General features: G+C 48.1%; 1 protein-coding gene across 4 annotated transcripts in view; it reads left to right on the top strand.

Moving 5' to 3' along the window:
- Window positions 1–23,910, top strand: part of LOC139229683 (cyclic AMP-dependent transcription factor ATF-6 beta-like) — a 174,811-nt gene that overhangs the window by 120,882 nt on the left and 30,019 nt on the right. For all 4 annotated transcript variants that reach the window (XR_011587783.1, XM_070861201.1, XM_070861202.1 and 1 more), the window contains exon 10: window positions 7,811–7,957. Coding sequence is in view for 3 of the 4 variants with exons in the window: in XM_070861201.1 (XP_070717302.1) it covers window positions 7,811–7,957 (147 nt within the window). In the remaining variant the exon portion in view is untranslated. The remainder of the gene's footprint in view (window positions 1–7,810; window positions 7,958–23,910) is intronic.

Genomic DNA, 23,910 nt, shown 5'->3' with positions numbered 1-23,910 from the left:
GCCTCTCAAAGGACATTCCTCGAGTGCTTTACAGCCAGTGCAGTACGTCTCTCTTTTGAAGTGTAGTCACTGTTGCAATGTAGGAAAATGCGGCAGTCAGTTTGCGCACAGCAAGCTCCCACAAACAGCAATGCGACACATGACCAGATAATCAATTTTGGGTTGAGGGATAAATGGTAGAAATGCACCATGTCTTTCACAACCTCAGAATGTCCCAAAGCGCTTTCCAGCCAATGAAGTACTTTTGAAGTGTGGAGTCACTGTTGTAATGTAAGAAACGCAGCAGCCAATTTGAACACAGCAAGCTCCCACAAACAGCAGTGTGATAATGACCAGATAATTTTTAAGTGATGTTGGTTGAAGGATAAATATTGGTCCCAGGATGGGGATAATTCCCTTGCTGCTCTTCAAGTAATGCCATGGGACCTTTACGTCCATTCGAGTGGAAAGAGGAGCCTCTGATTACCGTTTGATCCGAAAGGCAGCACCTCCGGCAGTGCAGCACTCAGAGTTGAGAGTGCTGCCCATTAAACCATGAAGGACCTTGTGCAAAATATTGGTCCACCTGGGGATCTCCTGTCCATCGTGTCTGTGTCGGCTGAAAAAGAGCCATCCGGTCTAAATCCCACTTGCCAGTCCTTGCTCCGTAGCCCTGTAAGTTACGGCACTTCAGGTGTACATCCAAGTATTTTTAAAATGTGATGAAGGTTTCTGCCTCTACCACCCTTTCAGGCAGTGAGTTCCAGACCCTCACCACCCTCTCCTCAATTCCCCTCTAAACCTACCAATTACTTTAAATTTATGCCTCCTGGTTATTGACCCCTCTTCTGGGGGAAACAGGTCCTTCCTATTTACTCCTATCAAGGCCCCTCATAATCTTATACTTCAATCAAGTCTCCCCTCAGCCTCCTCTGTTCCAAAAAAAACAAAGCCAGCCTCTCCAATCTGTCCTCATAGCTAAAATTCTCCAGTCCTGGCAACGTCCGCGTAAATCTCCTCTGCACCCTCTCTCGTGCAATCACATCTTTCCTGTAATGTGGTGACCAGAACTGCACGCAGTACTCCAGCTGTGGCCTAACCAGTGTTTTATACAGTTCACGCATAACCCCCCCTGCTCTGGTATTCCATGCCTCGGTTAATAAAGGAAACTAGCCTTTAACTAAAAACCCTAGCTTTCAATCGTCCAGCTGTCACTTTTCCCCCACACTCTCAATCCTGTTTCTTTTGGGATGTGAGCCATCCTTAAAGGCCAGTTTTACAACCATTCAAATAACAATATGAGGATTGGCCACTGGCCGGTTATAGCTGTGAAACCCCAGCAACAACAGCACACAGCTGCAGCCATGGTTATACCGAGCAAGAAAAAAAAAGAAAGACTTGCATTTATATAGCGCCTTTCACGGCAGCCGGACATCCCAAAGCGCTTTACAGCCAATGAAGTACTTTTTCAAGTGCAGTCACTGTTATAATGTGGAAAACGCGGCAGCCAATTTGTGCACAGCAAGCTCCCACAAAAGCAGTGTGCTAATGACCAGATAATCTGTTTTGGTGATGTTGGTTGTGGGATAAATATTGGCCCAGGACACCGGGGATAACTCCCCTGCTCTTCTTCGAAATAGTGCCACGGGATCTTTTACATCCACCCGAGAGGGAAGCCAGGTTTGACTTCACATCTGAAAGACAGCACCTCCGACAGTGCAACGCTCCCTCAGCACTGCACTGGCCGTGTCGGTCTGGATTATGTGCTCAAGTCCTTGGAGTGGGACTTGAACCCATGACCTGAGGGCGAGATGATTCCCTGTGAACCAGTCAGCGTGTGAATCAGAGTGCTCGTAGGGATTGCTAGATGGCAAAAAGACCAAGGTCCATCTAGTTCTCCTTCTACCATACTGATAGTAGTGATTTTAAAATTCTCCCCCTTGTTTACAAATCCTTCCATGGCCCTCGCCCCTCCCTATCTCTGTAGTTTCCTCCAGCCCCACAACCCCCCGAGATGTCTGTGCTCCTCTAATTCTGCCCTCCTGACCATCCCTGATTATAATCGCTCCACCATCGGTGGCCGTGCCTTCAGCTGCCTGGGCCCCAAGCTCTGGAACTCCCTCCCTAAACCTCTCTGCCTCTACCTCTCTCTCCACCTTTCAAGATGTTCCTTAAAACCTACTTTACCTTTCCCAATATCTCCTTATCTGGCTCTGTCAAATTTTGATTAACACTACTGTGAAGTGCCCTGGACGTTTTACTACATTATAGAAACCTAGAAAACAGGTGCAGAAGTAGGCCATTCGGCCCTTCGAGCCTGCACCACCATTCAATAAGATCATGGCTGATCATTCACCTCAGTACCCCTTTCCTGCTTTCTCTCCATATCCCTTAATGCCTTTAGCTGTAAGGGCCATATCTAACTCCCTTTTGAATATAGGTGCTATATAAATGCAAGTTGTTGTTGACTAGTCACAGCAATCAATCTCTACCAATGAGACTACAACAGACCCAGACTATGGGCCCAAGTTTCGGCCTGAGTTGCTCCTGGTTTTTTGCAGCAACTGGTTTAGAATGGAGTATCTTAGAAATTGCAATTCTCGGCATTTAGTTTGCTCCAGTTCTAGTCAGTTAGAACAGTTTCACTTGGAACAGAATTATTTTTTCAAAAGGGGGCGTGTCCGGCCGCTTACGCCCATTTTGAAAGTTTAGGCAGTGAAAACTTACTCCAAACTAACTTAGAATGGAGTAAGTGAAGATTTCTTTACGCTCGAAAAAACCTTGCCTACACTTAGAAATCAGGCGTAGGCTACAAATTAGGCGTAGGGAACGAGGGGGGGGCGGGGGGGGGGGGAGTAATTAAATTCTACAATCAGTCAGCAGTCATACTTGTACAAATAAAGATCCAACCTGAATAAAAATTTATAAGCAAAGAAAAGATTAAATGATCCATGTTCCTACCTGTGTGAAACAGCAGCAGCCTTCGAGCTGCTGTGCTTCAGGCAGGCCTTCCATGTTGGAGACAGGCAGGGATGGCGTCAGTGTCTCGATGGCAGCCCCAACTGCTGCAGCAAGCAGCCTTCGAGCTGCGGTGCTTCAGGCAGGCCTTCCTTCCATCAGTGGCTGGCCGGCAGTCGAAGAAACAACATGCACGCAGCCTTCGAGCTGTGAGGGGGACTGAGGCCATTTGGTCACGGGATAGGGGTGGCGTCAGTGGCTGGACGGCAGCCGAAGATACAGCAAGCAGCCTTCGAGCTGTGAGGGGGACTGAGGCCATTTGGCCACAGGATAGGGGCGGCGTCAGTGACTGGCAGGTGATTTATTCAACAGTGCTGCTAAAAGCACTCCTTCACACACAAAAATCACTAAAATTAAATCACAAGCCTTTCCAGGGGTCCACGAGACAAATCTTCACTTTTCCTCTAGTCCCTTTAAAAGTGGCCGAGTGCCAGTGTTTATTTCCCACTGCGCGTGCGCACACGCTCCAACGCGCATGCGCAGGGTTGCCGCTACGACGTTGCCTTATTTAAATATGCCCCCCCCACTGCTTGTAGAATCGGTGCGAGTGTCTGGCTCCGCCCCCCGCTGATATGTGCGCGCCGCGCCACGTTGCTGAAGAGCTGCGAGGAGCCGGAGAATATCGGAGTTTTTTTTCGGTGCACTTTCGAGCGCGAAAAACGGGCGTCCAGGTCGGGGCTGTGCCGTGTTAGGTGCGGCCCGAAACTTGGGGCCCATGAAGTGAGGAGAGCACCCCCCAGTGGTGGAGAGCTTTGGAAACCATAAGTCCATAATCGGCTGTTTCCTCCGAGCTCGCTTCACTCACCACACATCACACCTCAAATTACTCGTGTATTGTCTCCCCAAAATGTTACTTTTGCACCTGTGCGATGAATATCTTCCAACGCCGTGAAAATATGGCTTTCATTTTGGCAGTTCTCTCAATACCTCTGAAGGAATTTGAAAATGGAGTAACCTTTTAATTGTCGAACCGTTCTAGTAATGAACGCTGCCGCCCAAAGGTACTGGCAGCAAACCGCGTCGATGTGTCACCCTTGAATTAATCATGTTGGGAATAATGACAGCCGTGGCTCCATGGATAGCGTGCACTCTCGCCTCTGAGTCAGAAGGTCGTGGGTTCAGGTCTCGCTCTAGAGATTTGAACACAAAAATCTCGGAGTGCCAGCAGTGAGGGAGTGTTGCACAGTCAGAGGTGCCATCTTTCGGATGAGACGTTAAACCAAGCCGACCCCCCATGGCACGAGTTGAAGAAGAAGAGCAGTGGAGTTCTCCAGTGTCCTGGCCAATATTTATCACTCAACCAACACCTAATTCCGTTTATCTGAATATTTCTCTCATTGCTGTTTGTGGGACCTTGCTGTGTGCAAATTGGCTGCTGAGTTTCCTACATTACAGCAGGAATTTCATTGGTTGAGACAGCTTGAGGTGATTAAAGGCACTGTATAATTGCAAGTTCTTTTCTTTACGTCCTGTAACGGGACTGGTCAAATTTAATTTCCTTTGACCACACAGGCAGGAATATGGCCCTTTAGTCCGGTAGAATTATAGGCTGACACACCTTTTTAGAGAAAGAAAAAAAAAGAGAGTCTTGGATTTATATAGCGCCTTTCATGACCACCGGATGTCTTTACAGCCAATGAAGTACTATTCGAGTGCAGTCACTGCTGTATTGTGGGAAACGCGACAGCTAATTTGTGCACAGCAAGCTCCCACAAACAGCAATATGATGACCAGATAATATGTTCTTTTGTTATGTTGATCGAAGGATCAATATTGGCCAGAACATCGGGGATAGCTCTCCGTCTTCGAAATAGTGCCGTCTTTCGGTTGAGACATTAAACCGAGGTCCCATCTGCCCCCTCGGGTGGATGTAAAAGATCGCATGGCACTATTCCAAAGAAGGGCAGGGGAATTCTACCCGGTGTCCTGGCCAATATTTATCCCTCAATCAGCATCACTTTTATAATAAAAGATTATCTGGTTGCTATTTGTGGGAGCTTGCTGTGCGCAAACAGGTACGTCCATGTTTCACATTGCAACGTAGACGACACTTCATAAAGCACTTCATTGGCTGTAAAGCGCTTTGGGTTGTGAAAGACGCTATATAAATGCAAGTTGTCTGTCAATCGCACAAAGCTACTCCTAATTTGGCACCAATTAAAAGTAACCTTGCCTGGAGACCCTAGGGTGGCTGGTATAGGAAAAGGTGTATACTGGTGTACTGGGCTGTGTGATTGAGCACCAGAAGTGAAAGTTCCACTCCCGGTACTAAAATGCCTGAAGTAGGGAAAAGAAAAAAAAATGTACATTAATACAGCACCTTTCATGGCCTCAAGATGTCCCAAATCAAATACTACTGGAAATGTAGTCGCTGTTGTGATGTAGAAAACCCGGCAACCAATTTGCACACAGCAAGGTTGAGTAAACAGCAATGCGATGATTTTTGCTGTAAAGTGATGTTGGTTGAAGGATAAATATTGGCCCAGGATACCAAGGAGAACTCCCCTGCCCCTCTTCCAATAGAGACCTTGGGGCCTTGTACATCCACTCAAGGGGTCAGATGGTGGGTGCTCGATTTACTGTCTCATCCGATAGACGGCACCTCCGACAGTGCAGCACTCCCTCAGCTCTGCACAGCAATGTCAGCCTAGATTGTTGTGCTCAAGTCTCTGGAGTGGGACTTGAACCCACAACCTTCTGACTCCGAGGCGAGCGTGCTAACCACTGAGCTACGACCAATAGCCACCCTAGGGCATCCGTTGTATAATCCATCAAAACGACAAAATACTGGCCTAGTTCACATTAGGTTTCTTTTTATAATAAAAACAGAAAATGCTGGAAATACTCAGCAGGTTGGGCTGAGTTAACATTTCCGGTCAGTCATGTTTCTTTCAATTTGTTTAGATTTATTTTGGGTGTGTCACCTTTTTAAAGGGGGTATTTGCGGTGGAGATTTTTGTCTGGTGCCACTGGGGAAAAAGCCGGTGCCACTTTTACTGGTCCAATTAAAATAGACGAGCTTGAAGTAAGGGCAGAAGTAACCCTTTCAACGCCTTAATTAGGTTTTACCCAACCCCCTTCTTTCTGAAGAACTCTTTTGATGGCTGCGTGTTTACTGACTAACTAAATCACACTCTTGCCCAGAGATGTTTGTGGTTTGGGGATGAAAGGGAATTGGGCCTAATTAGTGCATGCTTCTGTTTACTGACTAAATTTTGGTGTCGGAAATAAATGCGCACTTTCTGCACGTTACACCCTCTGATTTTACAGCTGCGGCACTGAGCTGTCATTACACGGCGTAAGTCGCTGGCAGAAGAGACACCGCCTTTGTGCAGGTCGAGCCAGTGCTCCTGCAATGTGCTCTTCTCCTCTTCAATGGCAGTCCCTCGGAGTCGAGGACGACTCGCTTCCACACGAACGAGTTCTTAAGGTGACTGACGAGTCCAATGCCGGGACCTACAGACTCTCGCAGGTGGTTGGTGGGTGGGTGCTTGGGTTGTCGTACGTTCCGTCCGCTGTTTGTATCTCGGCAAAGAGACCCTGTGTTCGGTACCTTCTCGGATGCTTCTCACCACACTTTGAGCAGTCTTGGGCCAGGGATTCCCAAATGTCAGTGGAGATGTTGCACTTAATGAAGGAGGATTTGAGGGTGTCCTGGAAGCGTTTTCTCCACCTTCCTGGGGCTTGCCTGCCGTGTCAGAGCTCCGAGTAGAGTGCTTGTTTCGGGAGTCTCGTATCGGGCATGTGGACGAGGTGGCCCGTCGATTGGAACTGATCAAGTACGGTCAATGCTGGGGATGTTGGTGCACCTATGCCAATGGTTTTCCAGGATCTTGCCAATGGTTTTCCAGGATCTTGCCAATGGTTTTCCAGGATCTTGCGGAGGCAACGCTGGTGGTACTTCTCCAGTGTTTTGAGGTGCCTGCTGTACATAGTCCATGTCTCTGAGCCATATAGGAGGGCGGGTATCACCATTGCTCTGTAGACCATGAGCTTGGTGCTGGGTTTGAGGTCCTGGTCTTCAAACACTCTCTTCCTCAGGTGACCATAGGCTGCACTGGCATACCTGCAACGTGCACTCAGCTTCTAACCAGCGACCATATCCGTGCAGTTCGTGGGGGGGGAGACGGGGCAGGGGGGCTTTGTCTGTTCACCACAGCTACTTACAAAAGAACTTGCATTTCTACTGCGCCTTTCATGGCCTAAAGTGCTTTACAGCCAACTCTGCGCTTTTTTTTTAAGAAGTGCAGTCACTGTTTAACGTGGGAAACGTGGCAGCCAATTTGCACACAGCAAGCTCCCACAATCAGCAATGTGATAATGACCAGATCATGTCTTTTTTTTAAAAACACATTGGTTGAAGGACAAGTATTGGCCCAGGCCGCCGGGCATAATACCCCTGCTCTACTTTGAAATAGTGACCGTGGGATCTTTTATGTCCACCTGAGAGGGCAGAAGGAGCTGCGCTTTGACGGCACTTTCGACAGTGCAGCAAAACACGCAGCACTGCACTGGGAGCGTTGGCTTAGATTGTGTGCTCACACCTCTGGAGTGGGGACTTGAACCCATGACATTCCTACATTCTGACAGTGACGACACACTTCAAAAGTACCATATTATCTGTAAAGTGCTTTGGGACATCCTGAGGTCGTGGAAGCTGCTATAAAAAGCAAGTTCGTTCTTCCTGACCTCCTGACTCGGAGGCGAGAGTGTGTTACCCACTGAGCCACGGCTGACCAACTTTTACTGTTCAAAGTTACTAATGGCTGCTTTTCACCCATTTCTCTCTCTCTCTCTCTCTCTCTCGTGCTAGCATAACTGAGAAGAAGCCAGATCTCTTCCAGAAGCAGGAAGATAATACGTACGTCCGCAGGCATCTGCTGGCTTTCAAAGAGGTGCCAGGCACCAAGAGCATGATCGAGGAAGCAACAAAGGATTACACGCAGAAGGACAAATTCAGGTAACGCACAGTTTCCGCCAAAGCAGTGTGAGGTTTTCCATCTCTGCAGTTTGGATGGTTAAATGCTGCCTTCAAGGCAGGTTCGTTGAATGGTAAATAAAAGAACGTTCCAGAACAACCCAAACTGGGGTTTGCATTTCTGAGAAATGACCAGCAACATCGTGATTTTTTTTGTCACCTAGTAACGCTGTGTGGGTTTTGAACTGTGCAATCGGTAGGCTGGACTATTAACGAGCCTGTCTGCCTTTTAGGGATGGTGGCACAAGTTCACTGCTCATATAAGCTGCCACCAAAAGCGTGCGATTTAGAATAAAAACACAAAACATTGGACTTAACGCACCAGAGCAAGGGAAAAGACAGATGATTGATGATCACCAAGACCTCCGTAACATCGCCCGTCTCTGCCCTTGCCTCAGTTCATCCACTGCCCAAACCCTCGTCCGTGCCTTTGTTACCTCCAGACTTGACTACTCCAATGCACTCCTGGCTGGCCTCCCACATTCTACCCTCAAACTTGAGCTCATCCAAAACTCGGCAGCCCGTGTCCTAACTCGCACCAAGTCCCGCTCACCCATCACCCCTGTGCTCGCCGACCAACATTGGCTCCTGGTTAAGCAACGCCTCGATTATTAAAATTCTCCATGGCCCTCGCCCCTCCCTATCGCTGTAATCTCCTCCAGCCCCACAACCCACCTCCCCCCCCCCCCCCCCGCTCCCGAGATGTCTGCACTCCTCTAATTCTGCCCTCCTGACCATCCCTGATTATAATCGCTCCACCATCGGTGGCCGTGCCTTCAGCTGCCTGGGCCCCAAGCTCTGGAACTCCCTCCCTAAACCCTCCTCTCTACCTTTCTCACCTCCTTTAAAGACGCTCCTTAAAACCTACTTCTTTGACAGAGCTTTTGGTCATCTGTCCTAATATCTCCTTATGTGGCTTAGTGTCAAATTTTTGTTTGATAATTGCTCCTGTGAAGCGCCTCGGGACTTTTTTACTAAATTAAAGGTGCTATATAAATACAAATTGTTATTGCAGCCCTACAGCAGGCCTAGGCTGCACAAGAAACAATAAGCTGCCTTCTCTTTAATAAGATCAGCTCGAGGGGCCGAATGGCCTACTCCTGCTCCTATCTTTTATGTTCTTATTGCTGACTGACTTGTGTATTTGCAGTATTTTCTCCTGTTTTTTTTTTAGATTTCCTGCGTTCTCAGATTTATTTATTAATGTTCACCACTTGATCGAATGGTGAGGTTGGTGCAGTGTGCTTATTGAGCACACTTGGTGTTCCTGAGAATTAGAGAGCACATTCATAGACACACACAGCACAGGAGGGGGCCATTCGGCCCATCGTGCCTGTGCTGGCTCTTTGAAAGAGCTGTCCCATGAGTCCCACTCCCCCCCCCCTGCCCTTTCCCAAATCCCAATAATTTTTTTTCCCCTTCAAGTATTTACCCAATGAATTCTCTTTTGAAAATACCACTGAATCTGCTTCCACCGCCCTTTCAGGCAGTGCATTCCCGATCACAACAACTCGCTGCATTTAAAAAAAAAATTCTCCTCCTATCTGCCCTCTTGCCAATTATCTTAATTTACTGTTCTCTAGTTACCGACCAACCTGCCAGTGGAAACAATTTGTCCTTATTTACTCTATCAAGACGCCTTGTAATTTTGAACATCTCTATTAAATCTCCCCTTCATCTTCTCTGCGCTAAGGAGAACAATCCCAGGTGGTGTAGTCTCTACACAGAACTGAAGTCCCTCATTCTAAATTATCCACCCAGTATCTCTGCTACTGTGGAGACGATATCTTGTTCAGACACTTTGGCTTTTTCATTAGCACAAAGGCTTTGCCTCCAGCTATTCTTGGTTGCTTTTTTATCAAAGAAATAATCTGATTTGTACACAGTCTTTCCACGTTTCCCAAGCTGTAATGGGGTATTTTTTGGTTGTGATGACTGGGTGTGGCTCATTTAATTTGATGTTTCTACAGGCACCTCACTAATAGTGTCCTAAAGTAATACTTGACTGTCGAGAGTGGGGCTGGAGGCTGAGAAACAAAAACATCCAGCAGCTCATTAAAATGCACAGCAGGATGCTGAAAGGGGGAAGGGCTTAGATCAGATGTTTAGCATGCAGGTACAGCAAGTAATTGGGAAGGCAAATGGAATGTTAGTCTTTATCGCAAGGGGGATACAGTATAAAAGTAGGTAAGTCCTGCTACAACTGTACAGGGTGTTGGCGAGACCACACCTGGAGTAATGTGTACAGTTTTGATCTCCTTATTTAAGGAGGGGGATATACCTGCATTGGAGGCTGTTCAGAGAAGGTTCACTAGGTTGATCCCTGAGGTTGTCTTCTGAAGAAAGGTTGGGCCTATACTCATTGGAGTTTAGAAGAATGAGAGGTGATCTTATTGAAACGTATAAGATTAGGAGGGGGCTTGACAGGGTAGATGCAGAGAGGATGTTTCCCCTCGTGGGGGAATCTAGAACTAGGGAGCATAGCTTAAGAATAAGGGGTTGGCCATTTAAAACGGAAATGAGGAGCAATTTCTTCTCTCATAGAAACATGGAAAATAGGTGCAGGAGTAGGCCATTCGGCCCTTCGAGCCTGCACCACCATTCAATATGATCATAGCTGGTCATGCAACTTCAGTACCCCATTCCTGCGTTCTCTATACCCCTTGATCCCTTTAGCCGTAAGGGCTGCATCTAACTCCCTTTTGAATATATATAACGAACTGGCCTCAACAACTTTCTGTGGTAGAGAATTCCATGGGTTCACAACTCTGAGTGAAGAAGTTTCTTCTCATCTTGGTCCTAAACGGCTTACCCCTTATCCTTACACTGTGACCCCTGGTTCTGGAGTTCCCCAACATCGGGAACATTCTTCCTGCATCGAACCTGTCCAATCCCGTGAGAATTTTATGTTTCTATGAGATCCCCTCTCATTCTTCTAAATTCCAGTGAATATAAGCCTAGTCGATCCAGTCTTTCTTCATATGTCAGTCTATCCCGGGAATCGGTCTGGTGAACCTTTGTTGCACTCCCTCAGTAGCAAAAAATGTCCTTCCTCAGATTAGGACATTCCTCAAAACTGTAGACAATATTCAAGGTGTGGCCCCACCAAGGTCCTGTACAACTCTGAAGTCTGTGAATCTGGAATTCTCTGCCTCAGAGAGCTGTGGAGGCTGGATCATTGAATATATTTAAGGTAGAGATAGACAGATTTTTGAATGATAAGGGAGTTGAGGGTTATGGGGAGCAGGTGGGGAAGTGGAGTTGAGGCCAGGATCAGATCAACCATGATTTTATTGAATGGCAGAGCAGGTTCGAGGGGCCAAATGGCCGACTCCTGCTCCTAATTCTTATGTTCAATTAGCTGTCTGAAAATGACTGAATAAGGGACAGCTGATTCATCATTAGAATAGGTATCCTTGATGGTTCACCTTTGATTGTCTTTCAGGTAAGATCCTAGGTTGGTTTGGGGAGTGATGAAACTTATAAGCTGTGACATCTCTGAGGGGACCCATCACCGGTGGGGGGGTGGGGGGGGGGGGGGTGGTGGTCATTGTGGATGGACATGTCCTGTATTGCAATCTGTATAAATCAGCTTGAAATTGCATTTGCAATGCAAGGCAGTTACATTTGCTAATGACACTAAGCTTACGGGGGTGAGGAGGAAGAGAGATGCACTGTGGCGGCTGCTGCGATCTTGCAAAGAGAACTTGAGAGTTTCAACCTGGGCTGACCAGTGGCGATCGCAGTTTAGCGCAGATCAATTTGGGATGCAGTGCATTGAAAGTCCCAATAGATGGGCACGTGTACTGCACGGGTGGCACTGAACTTGGCCAGGGTGAAGCTGGAGGATACCAGCGGGTGTTCATTGACCCGTCGCCCACCATGGATTCTAGCTGATGTTGCCAAATTAGGGGACTTCAAATCCCTGGGAGTCAGGCTGCAACTGTGTGGCACCCAGGTCAAACTGCACATGGTGCGAGGCACCCCGGAGGCAGTGCACAAGAGAGCAATGCGTTTGGTCCCCAGAGACTGAGGGCTGGGGAAAAGAGCAGTCAGCAACCACTTGGTAAGCTCGGGTCCACTGCATTGTACGTCCAAGGGAAAAACACAAGATATTTAGTGGCGTAGAGAAAGTAAAGGATGCTTTCAGCTACGCCAGGGCAGAGAGATGGGAACACAGATTTGCGAATGTGAAGGGCCAGTTTAGGACTGACATATACACAGAAAATCAACAGCTGGGATGGGCTGCCAGGCTGAGACATGTCCCCTGGATTCATTTAAACCGCTGAATGATGTAATGGGAAGATGATGTGCATAGATTAGATTGAATGGGCTGAAAAGCCTTCATCTAAACCCTTGTAATCTAGACTGCTTTGTGTTGTTTTGCGGCCTGTAACCGAACTCGCACCGAGTCCCGCTCACCCATCACCCCCTGTGCCCGCTGACCTACATTGATCCCCGGTCCGGCAGCGCCTTAATTTAAAAATTCTCATCCTCCGTTTTCAAATCCCTCCATGGCATCGGCACTTCCTTATCTCCAACTTCCCCCAACCCTGCAACCCTCCGAGGGCTCTGCACTCTTCAGATGGGACGTTAAACCAAGGCTCCCGTCTGCGCTCTCAAGTGGCTGTAAAAGACCCTACAGCACTATTTTGAAGAAGGAGCAGGGGCGTTATCTCTGGTGTCCTGGCTAATATTTATCCCTCCATCAACATAACAAAATAAGAGTATCTGGTCATTTTCACGTTGCTGTTTATGGGAGCTTGCTGTGTGCAAATTGGCTGCTGCGTTTCCTACATTACAACAGTGACTGCACTTCAAAAGTACTTCAATGGCTGTAAAGCACTTTTGAGGCTCCCGGTGGTCGTGAAAGGTGCTATATAATTCAAGCCTTTTCTTTTTTCTTTCAAATCTGGCCTCTTGCGCATCCTCAGTTTTCATCGCTCCATCATCGGTGGCCGTGCCTTCAGCTGCCTGGGCCCCAAGCTCTGGAACTCCCTCCCTAAACCTCTCCGCCTCTCCACCTCACTTTCCTCCTTCAAGACGCTCCTTAAAACCTCCCTCTGTGACCCAGCTTTAGGTCACCAGTCCTAATAACTCCTTTTGTGGCTCATTGCTCCTGTGGAACGCCTTGGGACATTTTACTACGTTAAAGTGCTGTATAAATGCAAGTTGCCTTCCTGTATGCGGAGTCGGTGAGCACTTTAAACTTGTGGAAGTAACATTTGGCATAACATCAAACAATCGTGGATATTTTTTTTAATACGCTTACTCTCAAGGGAGTCGTAGGTTATGGGGAGCGGGCAGGGAAGTGGAGTTGAGTCCATGATCCGATCAACCATGATCTTATTGAATGGCGGAGCAGGCTCGAGGGGCCAAATGGCCGACTCCTGCTCCTATTATGTTCTAACCTGGTTACTGGTTCTGCTTGGCTTTTGCCCGACGTATGTGTTCAGAATGGTGCCCCCAACCCCGAAAGAGTTAAATCGGATTCGCTGTGCTGAAAGTGTACACTTTAATCTTCAGTGAATCTCCCAACCGCTGCCAAGTTCCTCCAGGGTTGTGCAATTATGTTTTCTGACTAGTCTGGTTTCCAGGGCAGCACTGGGTAAACAGGTAGATTGCCTCCTGACCTCCTCTCCTGCCTGGAGATTGTTAATGATATTGCAGTGTTAGCGCCAAAAAATTCTTTGCATTGCACCTTTACATTTCCAATAATTGTAATCTTGGGGCCTGCTTAAGCTTCCCTTTTTCTTTCGTGCTTACTGAGCCGAGTCCTTCCAGTCCTTGGAAATAGGAAGCCTCACACTGTTGTGAGGAGGAACCAGTTTTTTAGTATCGAGCTCTTGCAGTTCAGCTGCTGCGCTAACCTGTATCAAGACCAAAAACACACTCGGACCCCGCAAACAATCCAGTGTTGACATCAGAACATTGATAGGAGCAGCAGTCGGCCATGTGACCCCTCGAGCTGCCCTACCATTCAGTACGATCACGGCTGGCCTCCTACCTCAACTTCACTTTCGCACCCGATCCCCACGTCCCTCGATTCCCTTAGTGTCCAAGAATCTATCGATCTTGGTCTTGAATATACTTCCAACAACTGAGCATCCACAGCCCTCTGGGGCAGAGAATTCCAAAGATATAGAGCTCTCTGAGTGAAAATTTTTTTCCTCAACTTAGTCCTAAATGGCCAACCTCTCTTCCTGAGATTATGACCCCTAGTTTTAGACTCTCCAACCAGGGAAAACAACCTCTCGGCATCTACCCTGTCAAGCCCTCTAAGAATTTTATACATCAAGCCAGTCTGGGATCAACCCCATCCCGCATGCACTCATCTGAGGGTTGTAAATCTGTGGAATTCGCTGCCTCGGGAAGCTGGGACATTGAATAAGTTTAAGATAGAGATAGACAGTTTCTTAATCGATAAGAGATTAAGGGGTTATGGGGAACGGGCGGGGAAGTGGAGCTGAGTCCATGATCGGATCAGCCATGATCTTATTAAATGATGGAACAGGCTCAAGGGGCCGCATGGCGTACTCCTGTTCCTATTTCTTATGTTCTTATACTTCAGGCATCCTTTTGGAGACTGGGATAGAAGACACATTAAAGGCTTTGACCCCTTTTTGCTTTGCTGTGAACAAGCAGTTCCGGGTTTTATCGACACTCCTTACGGCAGCAATAACTCCCATTTGATTGAACCTTCTCTGTGGAAAAACATACCTCTGCATTTAGCAGAGGCAGGGGAGGGCGCACGGCAAAGGAGGGGAGGGGAGAGGAAGGGAAGGGTGTCCATCAGCTTGGTCAGAGAGCTGGCCTTTAAGGAGTTTCTTCAAGGGCGGAGGAGGTTAGTGCTGGAACTCAGCGCGCGGGGAAAGAGGTGACTGATCTCACCGCCATCAGCGGTAGACTGAAGGGCAGAGGGGGAATGCACATGAATTTGCGGGGTGGGGGGGTGGCGGGGAGGGGTTGGTCATCGGGGAAATGGAGCATTAGTGGAGAGAAACTTTCCTCCAATGTTCAGAGATGTGCAGAATCCATGCAGCCAGCTCAACGGCGTTCTCATGGCAGAAACCGCGCATGTACGGTAATTTGAATAGAGCCACCTAATGGACTACTGATGTAATAACAATAAAGCCATGCACTGCATCAGTTCTTAATCGGTGGCCATGTTGTGCAGGTGTGCATATCTGCTGTGTCTCAAGATATCACAACTGCGCAGCGCCTTAAATAGACCAACGCACCTTTAAAAAAAAAACGAATTAGCGGAAACATTGCTTTCCTCCTCATCCTTCTGGACTGAATTTGAATGATCCATCCCATCAGCTAACTCACTGCCCTGCATATAACGAAGCAGCGGCTCATTTAAGTTTGGCATCTGGTTTACTGCTAGTTGTTTCTAATGGAAAAAAACAGAAGAGATTTGTATAATAGTTAGATTTTCAGATACAAAAAGAATCTGTTCAGTAGTTTAGTTGAATTCCCTTTGTGTGGCAAAGCCTAACTATAACACAGCTTCAAGGGAACTGGCAGAGTGCTGTAATTAAAGGGGTAAAGTTGTTCATTTGAATTGCCTCATGTTTGCAAACTTTCTACAAAAGGACGATAATCTACTCTTAATGGTGCGTCACTGCTGGATTGATTATGCTCACGAAGGGCAGGTCGCAAACCATTTGGAACAAGTCATGTAGAATGCTCCCAGCATTAGTGCTCTGTCATGGAGATCATTGCGCAGGTATCGTGCAAGATAGCCGGTAGTGATTCTTAAATTGTGCGGAATTCCTGTGTTTATACTTCAGGCGATAAGATAAACATAAGAAGTAGGAACAGGAGTCGGCCATTTGGCCCCTCGAGCCTGCTCCGCCATTCAATAAGATCATGGCTGATCTGATCATGGACTCAGCTCCACTTCCCTGCCCACTCCCCATAACCCCTTATCCCCTTATCGCTCAAGAAACTGTCTATCTCTGTCTTAAATTTATTCAGTGTCCCAGCTTCCACAGCTCTCTGAGGCAGTGAATTCCACAGATTTACAACCCTCAGAAGAAATTCCTCCTCATCTCAGTTTTAAAAGGGCGGCCCCTTATTCTAAGATCATGCTCTCTAGTTCTAGGCTCCCTCATCAGTGGAAACATCCTCTCTGCATCCACCTTGTCAAGCCCCCTCATAATCTTATACGTTTCGATAAGATCACCTCTCCTTCTTCTGAATTCCAATGAGTAGAGACCCAACCTCCTCAACCTTTCCTCATAAGTCAACTCCCTCATCTCCGGAATCAACCTTGTGAACCTTCTCTGAACTTCCTCCAAAGCAAGGAACATACTCAGCGCAGGATGGTGGGGATCTGGAACTCACTGCCTGAAAGGGCGGTTGAGTCAGAAACCCTCATCACATTTAAAAAGTACTTGGATGTGCACTTCGAGCCGTAATCATCATCATCTTCTTGGGCAGTCACTCGGAGTTGAGGATGACTTGCTTCCACACTAACATGAGTTCTAAGGTGACTGATGAATCCAATGTGGGACCTACAGTCTCGGTCATCGGTGGGGCAGATGGTGGTTGAAAGGACGGGTGGGTGAGGTGCTTGATTTGTCGTATGTGTTGTTTATGGAGAGTCAGACTGAACACTGAACTCAAAGTAAAGTGTGACCGTAGTCTTTTATTGCAGGTCTCCAGAGTGCCTCTCCAACCTGTGAAGCCCCCTTAAATACCTGTGCTCCCAAGTGATTATGGGCTCCTTGGGACTCCATAGGATGAGCCCTCTGGTGGCTGTACAGAGTAAATACAAGTCCACATATACAACAACATGCTGCTCCTGCTGTTTGTACTTGGCTTCTGTGTGCTCCCAACAAAGAGACTCCAAAGTGTTCAACGTCTTCCCGGATGCTCTTCCTCCACTTTGAGCGGTCATGGGCCAGGGAGTCCCAAGAGTCGGTGGGGATATTGCAGTTTTTTCAAGGAGACTTTGAGGGTGTCTTTGAAGCGTTTTCTCTGCCCTCCTGGGACTCGCTTGCCGTGTCGGAGCTCCGATAAGAGCGCTTGTTTTGGGAGTAGAGTATCGCGCATGCGGACAGTGTGGCCCGTCCATCAGAGCTGATTGAGCGTGGTCAGTGTCTCGATGTTGGGGATTTTGGCCTGAGAGAGAACACTGATGTTGCTCCTATCCTGCCAATGGATTTGCAGAATCTTGCGGAGGCAATGTTGGTGGTGCTTTGAGATGCCTGCTGTACACAGTCCATGTCTCTGAAACATATAGGAGGGTGGGCGTCACTACTGCCGTGTAGACCATGAGCTTGGTGCCGGGTTTGAGATCTTGGTCTTCAAATACTCTCTCCCTCGGACAGCCAAAGGCTGCACTGCTGTAACCTACAGGCGCCGGAAGGTGGAATTAGGCTGCGTAACTCTTTTTCGATCGGCACGGACATGATGGGCCGAATGGCCCCCTGTGTCATGAATTTTCTCTGATTCTATGAATATGAAGGTTTTTTTTCCCTGATTAAGCCGATGCCTCCAACTACAATTGGTCCCAAGAGTCCCCAGGTTAAACAGGAGAGCGCGTGTGAGGGCTGAAACTGGCCATAGTTCCAGCTCCCGACCGTTACCCAGCAACATCTACAGTAGATGTGGCTGTATACACGGATGTTGGGCGATGACCAGGTCTGGCTTTCTTGCATTGCTCCCCACGGTCAATTGACCCGACCCATATTCATTGTCTAGGTTATCCTATATAGAGTGGCCACCAACCGTGCATCTTTATGTATCGTAGCTTTGTAAAATTTGAATGTGTTTTTTTTTTTAAAAGAGAACCCTGGGGGTGGTGGTGGGTGAGAAGAATTGTCCCCTTCGGGCGCGAGACTTTCAAGGGCAGGCAGGTTCCGTGAAACCGTACCCTAGCAAAGAGGTGATCTTCGGCGGTGGGTGGGGGAGGGCGGGGAGGGGAGTGGTGGTGGAGGGAGGAGAGAAATTGGAATCGAACAAGGCAAAATAAACCATTATCTCACGGCCGGAACTATTTCCAGTCGCTTTGTAAACTTGTAAAAAATCCACGTACGAGCATCTTCCACCCTCGCTATTGGAGTTAAAGACCGGAACATCGGGTCCTTTATTGAAACATCTATGAACTCGTGTGGGAGCAAGTCATCCTCGTTCGAGGGATTGCCTATGACTGACTGAAACTCGACTAAAGGTGCTGATAGAAAATAATGCTGCTGTTGCTACAAAGCACTAAATCTTCAGCTCCGCGTTCACAGATTAACACTGGGAGGTGTAGCTGTGCACATAGATGCAAAATGACCCTCGGTACAGAGTTCCATAGATGACCATTGTCTCCGTAATTTAATGAAACAATTTGTACCTTTCGAATCTGCTGTGCAGACTTCGGTTGTTGATCAGAAAGAAAGAACTTGCATTTATATAGCTCCTTTCACTACCTCAGGGCGTCCCAAGGCGCGTTACAACCAATGAAGTACTTTTGAAGAGTAGTCACTGTTGTCATCATCATCATCATCATAGGCAGTCCCTCGGAGTCGAGGATGACTTGCTTCCACTCAAAACGAGTTCTGGGGTAACTGATGTGACCAATGCGGGACCTACTGGTCTCTGTCACAGGTTGGGTAGATAATGGTTGGAGGATCGGATGGTTGCCACTCGCTCCTTCCGCTGTCTACGCTTGGCTTCAACATGCTCTCGGCGAAGGGACTCTGTGTTCAGCGCCTTCCCGATGCTTTTCCTCCACTTTGGGTGGTCTTGGGCCAGGGATTCCCAGGTGTCGATGGGGATGTTGCACTTTGTCAAGGAGGGTGTCCTTGACGCGTTTCCTCTGCCCACCTGGGGCTCACTTGCCGTTTCGGAGCTCCGAGTAGAGCGCTTGTTTTGGGAGTCTCGTGCAAGTCATGCGGATGATGTAGCCCGTCCAGTGGAGCTGATCGAGCGTGGTCAGTGCTGGGGATGTTGGCCTGAGCGAGAACACTGACATCGATGCGCCTATCCTGCCAATGGATTTGCAGGATCTTGCAGAGGCAACGTTGGTAGTACTTCTCCAGTGTTTTGAGGTGTCTGCTGTACATTGTCCATGTCTATGAGCCATAGAGGAGGGCGGGTATCACCATTGCTCTGTAGAGCATGAGCTTGGTGCAGTGTTTGAGGTCCTTTTCTTCAAACACACTCTTCCTCGGGTAACCGAAGGCTGCACTGACAATGAAGGTGGTGTTAGACCTCATCGTCGATGTCTGCCCTTGTTGACAGTAGGCTCCCGAGGTACGGAAAGTGGTCCACTTTGTCCAAGGCCTCGTCGTGGATTTTGATAACCGGGGAGGGCAGTACTATGTGGCGGGGGCAGGTTGGTAGAGGCCCATGCTCTTGTACGCCTCGGTGAAGGTGTTGGCGATGGCTTGGAGTTCGGCCTCCGAGTGTGCACCGAAGCAGGTGTGATTTGACGAGGGAGGAATGGACGACCTTGAATCTGGCCTGGACGTGTCGGAGGTTAAACAGATTCCCGTTTGTCCTGTAATTTAGCTCCGCTCCAGCGGGCTGGGGTTGTGCTGAGATGGTGGCAGGTGGCATGCTGTGGAATGGAGACCATGGTCACTCACGTCGAAGACAGAGTCTCGGTTAAGGAGATCTTCGAAGTGCTCCTTCCAGCGGGCACTGACTGCGCCTTTGTCCTTGATGAGCACCTCTCTGTTCTTGGCCAGCAGTGGGGTCAGGCCTTTGAGTGCTTGTGCCGTCGGTCGTCTTGACTGCACTGAAGAATCCTCGCACATTGTGGTCGCCTGCTAGCTGCTGGATTTCTTGTGCTGTCTCCACCCACCATCCGTCCTTGGGTGGTCACTGGTTTTCCGTTGGGCCTCGCCCTTCAGACGTCTGTAGAGCTGCTTTCTTGCCCTCGAGTTGTGTTGCTGCTTCCAGTCCAAGAATGCCTTGCGCTTGCAGCATATTAGCTCCTGGATCTCCTGGTCATTCTCGTCGAACCAGTCTTGGTGTTTCCTGGTCGAGTGACCGAGTCTCTGTTGTAATGTAGGAAACGTGGCAGCCGACGTACACACAGCAAGCTCCCACAAACAGCAATGTGATAATGACCGAGATAATCGATGTTTTTGGTGATATTGGTTGAGGGATAAATATTGGCACCAGGGAGAACTCCCCCGCTCTTCTTCGAAATAGTGGGCCGTGGGATAATTTTATGTCCATCCGAGAGGGCAGACGAGGCCTCGGTTTAACCTCTCGCCCGTCGCCTGTTGTGGAACAGCTGCCATTTGGGTTTGTAAAGGTGCCACAAGAATTTCCGCGGCCAGACCCTTGATTTCAGCGTCTGGTGCCCCTCTGGGCACAGTGTAGCCCGGGGCTCAGCCGAGTGATAGACTTGATGCACTCACGAGCGATCAGGGAGAGGTTTGACATGGGCGTTCCCGTTTCCCTATTCCCTTGGCTTGTACTGTGTGGCACAGTGCGAATCTGCCCCTCACCTTTGTCACCCAAAGGAAAGTGTGCTCGGGAAATATCCTGAGTGTTGAAAGACAATCTCTGTGGCCCGAACAGTAGCTACTGAACATTCTCCGCATCAGTTCTCCCTGCCAGAACTGACTTTATAATGCCAGGTCTCTCAGGGTTAGATTCAGCGACGAGATTACATAAGCGAGGCTTGTATTCCCTGGAACATAGCTGATTAAGGCTGATTTGCGTGAGGCTTTTAGGATTTTGAAAGGAATTTGATGGGGTAGATAGAGAGGAATTATTTCCGCTGGTGGGGGAGTCTCGGACTGGGGGACATAATCTAAAAGATCAGAGCCAGGCCATTCAGGAAAGAAGTTAGGAAACACCTCGTCACGCAAAGGGTAGTAGAAGTTTGGAACTCTTCCCCTTCAAAAGGCAGTGGATGCGAGCTCAATTAATCATTTAAATCTGAGATCAGTAAGATCTTTGCTAGACAAGGTATGAAAGGATCCGAACCGAGGTGGGTGAATGGAGTTAGCCATAATCTCACTGAATGTGGGAACAGGCTCGAGGAGCTGAATGGCCTCCTCCAATTCCTAAGTGAGAACAGATACGGAAATTGGGTTCACCAGATTCGGATGTGAAGAGCCTATTTTTTGGTACAAGTGTTCATCAACTTTCCACATAAAAACAAACATTTTGCAAGAGGCTTGTTGATGTCACTTTTTGCTGTGCTGATGTGTGGCCCTTATCCCATGATGTCGGGCACACTGTGAATGCTCTTTAGCGTGATTGGCGGATGTTATGGAAATCCTGCTTATTATACCGGCTGCTGAATGTGTGTGTGAGTGTGTGGGGGCTGATGAGCAGCTTGCACAAAAGCACTCCCTTCCGCCACGCATGATGTAACCTGTTTACAAGGCAGAGTTCAGGCCAGCCGATGAAATAGTCCATCGGCAATTTGTACGGGTCTGAGGGGCACTCGGCGGGCTGCTGATAGTGGTCGTTCTGTGCGCTCCGCTATCTCTGCATCAGCCTGGGCCGAGATAACAGCCTGAGATGCAGGCAGGGGAAACACAGCGAGGCTTGACTCCCTCCCACTCACTTGCCGATCTGTTTCCTTACTGTGTGTTTAAGAACATGACATCAGAAATAAGGACTTCAGAAATAGGAGCAGGAGTAGGCCATACGGCCCCTCGAGCCTGCTCCGCCATTCAATAAGATCATGGCCGATCTGATCAAGGACTCAGCTCCACTTCCCTGCCCGCTCTTCATAACCCTTTATTCCCTTATCACTCAAATCTGTCTATCTCCATCTTAAATATATTCAATGACGCAGCCTCCACAGCTCTCTGGAGCAGAGAATTCCATAGATTTACAACCCTCTGAGAAGAAATTCCTCCTCATCTCAGTTTTAAATGAGCGACCCCTTATTCTGAAACTGTTATATATGCAGACTACAGATCTACTCTCTGTGTAGTCACTGTAGCGTTGCATAAGCTGGAGACTTGTTTACCTGTTGTAATATCAATAAGGTTTACACGGTGTATATACATGCTGGCACCACCAGAGGGTGCAACTGGTGGAGACCGGGATTTCCTGCCCTGGTGGCAGGGACTGTATAAAATGGGAGCCAGCATGTGGCCGCCTCACTCTGGAGTTACAAGTAAAGGACCAAGGTCACTACAATTTGAGTACAACACATTGCCTCGTGGAGTCATAAGTGCACTACAGATATAATACTATGCCCCCTCGTTCTAGATTCCCCCAGGAGGGCAAATATCCTCTCTGCATCTACCCTGTCAAGCCCCCTCTGTATCTTATATGTTTCAATAAGATCACCTCTCATTCTTCTAAACCTCAATAAGCATAGACTCAACCTTTCTTCATATGACAACCCGTTCATCTCAGGAATCAACTTCGTGAACCTTCTCTGAACTGCCTCCAATGCAAGTATATCCCTCCTTTAAATAAGGCGACCAAAACTGCCACCCACGTTCCCGTTGAGCAGTCTGGAGGCCCCACGCAGCTGGCTCACCGGCTTTTAAACGGAAAAACCGCACATGCGCAGAAATTTGAATGGGCCATGCACACGTGGAAAAATAAGTTAGAGGGAACATTGCCCGCGTTGTGTTGTGCACTTCATTCATCTCATCAAACCGCAGAGCAAGTTTTGTTTGTGTAACCCAAGGTGGGCTACAACTTGAACGGTGTGTGCGGAACCCAGGCTCCCAGCCCCTTCAACTAACTTGCTGTTCGCACATTCAATTAAAGTAAATTTGTAGTTCTGACGCAAGATTATGGTTTACAGAAAGCTTGTGGTTTGAAGCTTTTATTTGCACATCTTGCGGTTTACAATGCTGTGCAACACATCGTTTGTAAAGGTGGTTATTACTCTTACTGCAGGCACTGGGGTGGGTGGCAGTTTTAAACCTAACTCTCCGGGCAGGAGTCCCACGGGATTGGATGCAATGTCAGCTTTACACCCCGTGCACTTTTACTTGTCATTTAAGTCAACAGAGAGGGGTACCGGAGGTGTGTGTGGGAAGCCAACACGTCCGCTAAAATTGGGGCAAGGAACAAATAAAATCTATACAGAGATGGAAGGGTCTATTATGACAATGAAGTTAAATCAATAATTAGTGCCAAAAATGCAATAAACATAATTGAATTATAAATTTGCTCATTCTTTCTCTTTGGAAATAGATATAAAACAGGCTTTTTTTCCCCAAGACATTGTAAGCTGATATGACACCTCCAAACTGCACGCCGCCACAATGGATTTCCATTTTTGTGGCAAGAGAGAGCTTTTCAAGGCATGTTTCATTCTTTTGTGCACCACTGAGAGGTTAGTTGTCATTGAGAATGGAAATTTAAAAACCTCTACCTACCCAGAGTGCATGTTTAAAAAGTGCAAAGAACATCGTAAAACTATGTGCAACAACACAACATTGTCGGGTCCTATCTTTGGGCTCAATTTTCCCCAAAGCATTTTTTACTTGAAAAGTTCCGCCCAATTTTTGGGAGGCCCCCAAGTAAGCAAAATAAATATATTCTTAAGTTTCCCCGTTGGATTTCTTCATTTTGGCCTCGCGTAACCTGACCTTCAGTTTTGGGGGTGGAGCCTTGATCTACACCAAAAAGATCGGGCAGCCATGGTAACCAGGGACACAATGTGAGCTGAGGCTACAAAGTGAAGCATACAGCCAGCTCCCAACACATTAAAAGTATTGAAAAACACATAACAGAAACTTCCCTCCAACCCTGCAGGAAGGGTTTGCCGGGCCGGGCCGGTCCGGTCCCATTCTCTGTCCCCACCGGTTCGATTCTCCGATCTCTCGCGCGCGCTCTCCTGCCCCTGGCCGGGTGGCCTCCCGGTCAGCCCCCCGCCCCATCCCAGGCCGAACAGTCTCCTCCCTCCTTGTCCCAGCACCTAACTACACCCGAAAGGCTTTCCTCCTCTTTCCTCCCCCCCCACCTCTCTCTCTCTTACCCACCCCTCTCTC

This window comes from Pristiophorus japonicus, chromosome 19, assembly GCF_044704955.1.
Source record: "Pristiophorus japonicus isolate sPriJap1 chromosome 19, sPriJap1.hap1, whole genome shotgun sequence".
In the NCBI taxonomy this organism is placed as follows: domain Eukaryota; kingdom Metazoa; phylum Chordata; class Chondrichthyes; family Pristiophoridae; genus Pristiophorus; species Pristiophorus japonicus.
This window is presented reverse-complemented; position numbering and strand designations above follow the sequence as displayed.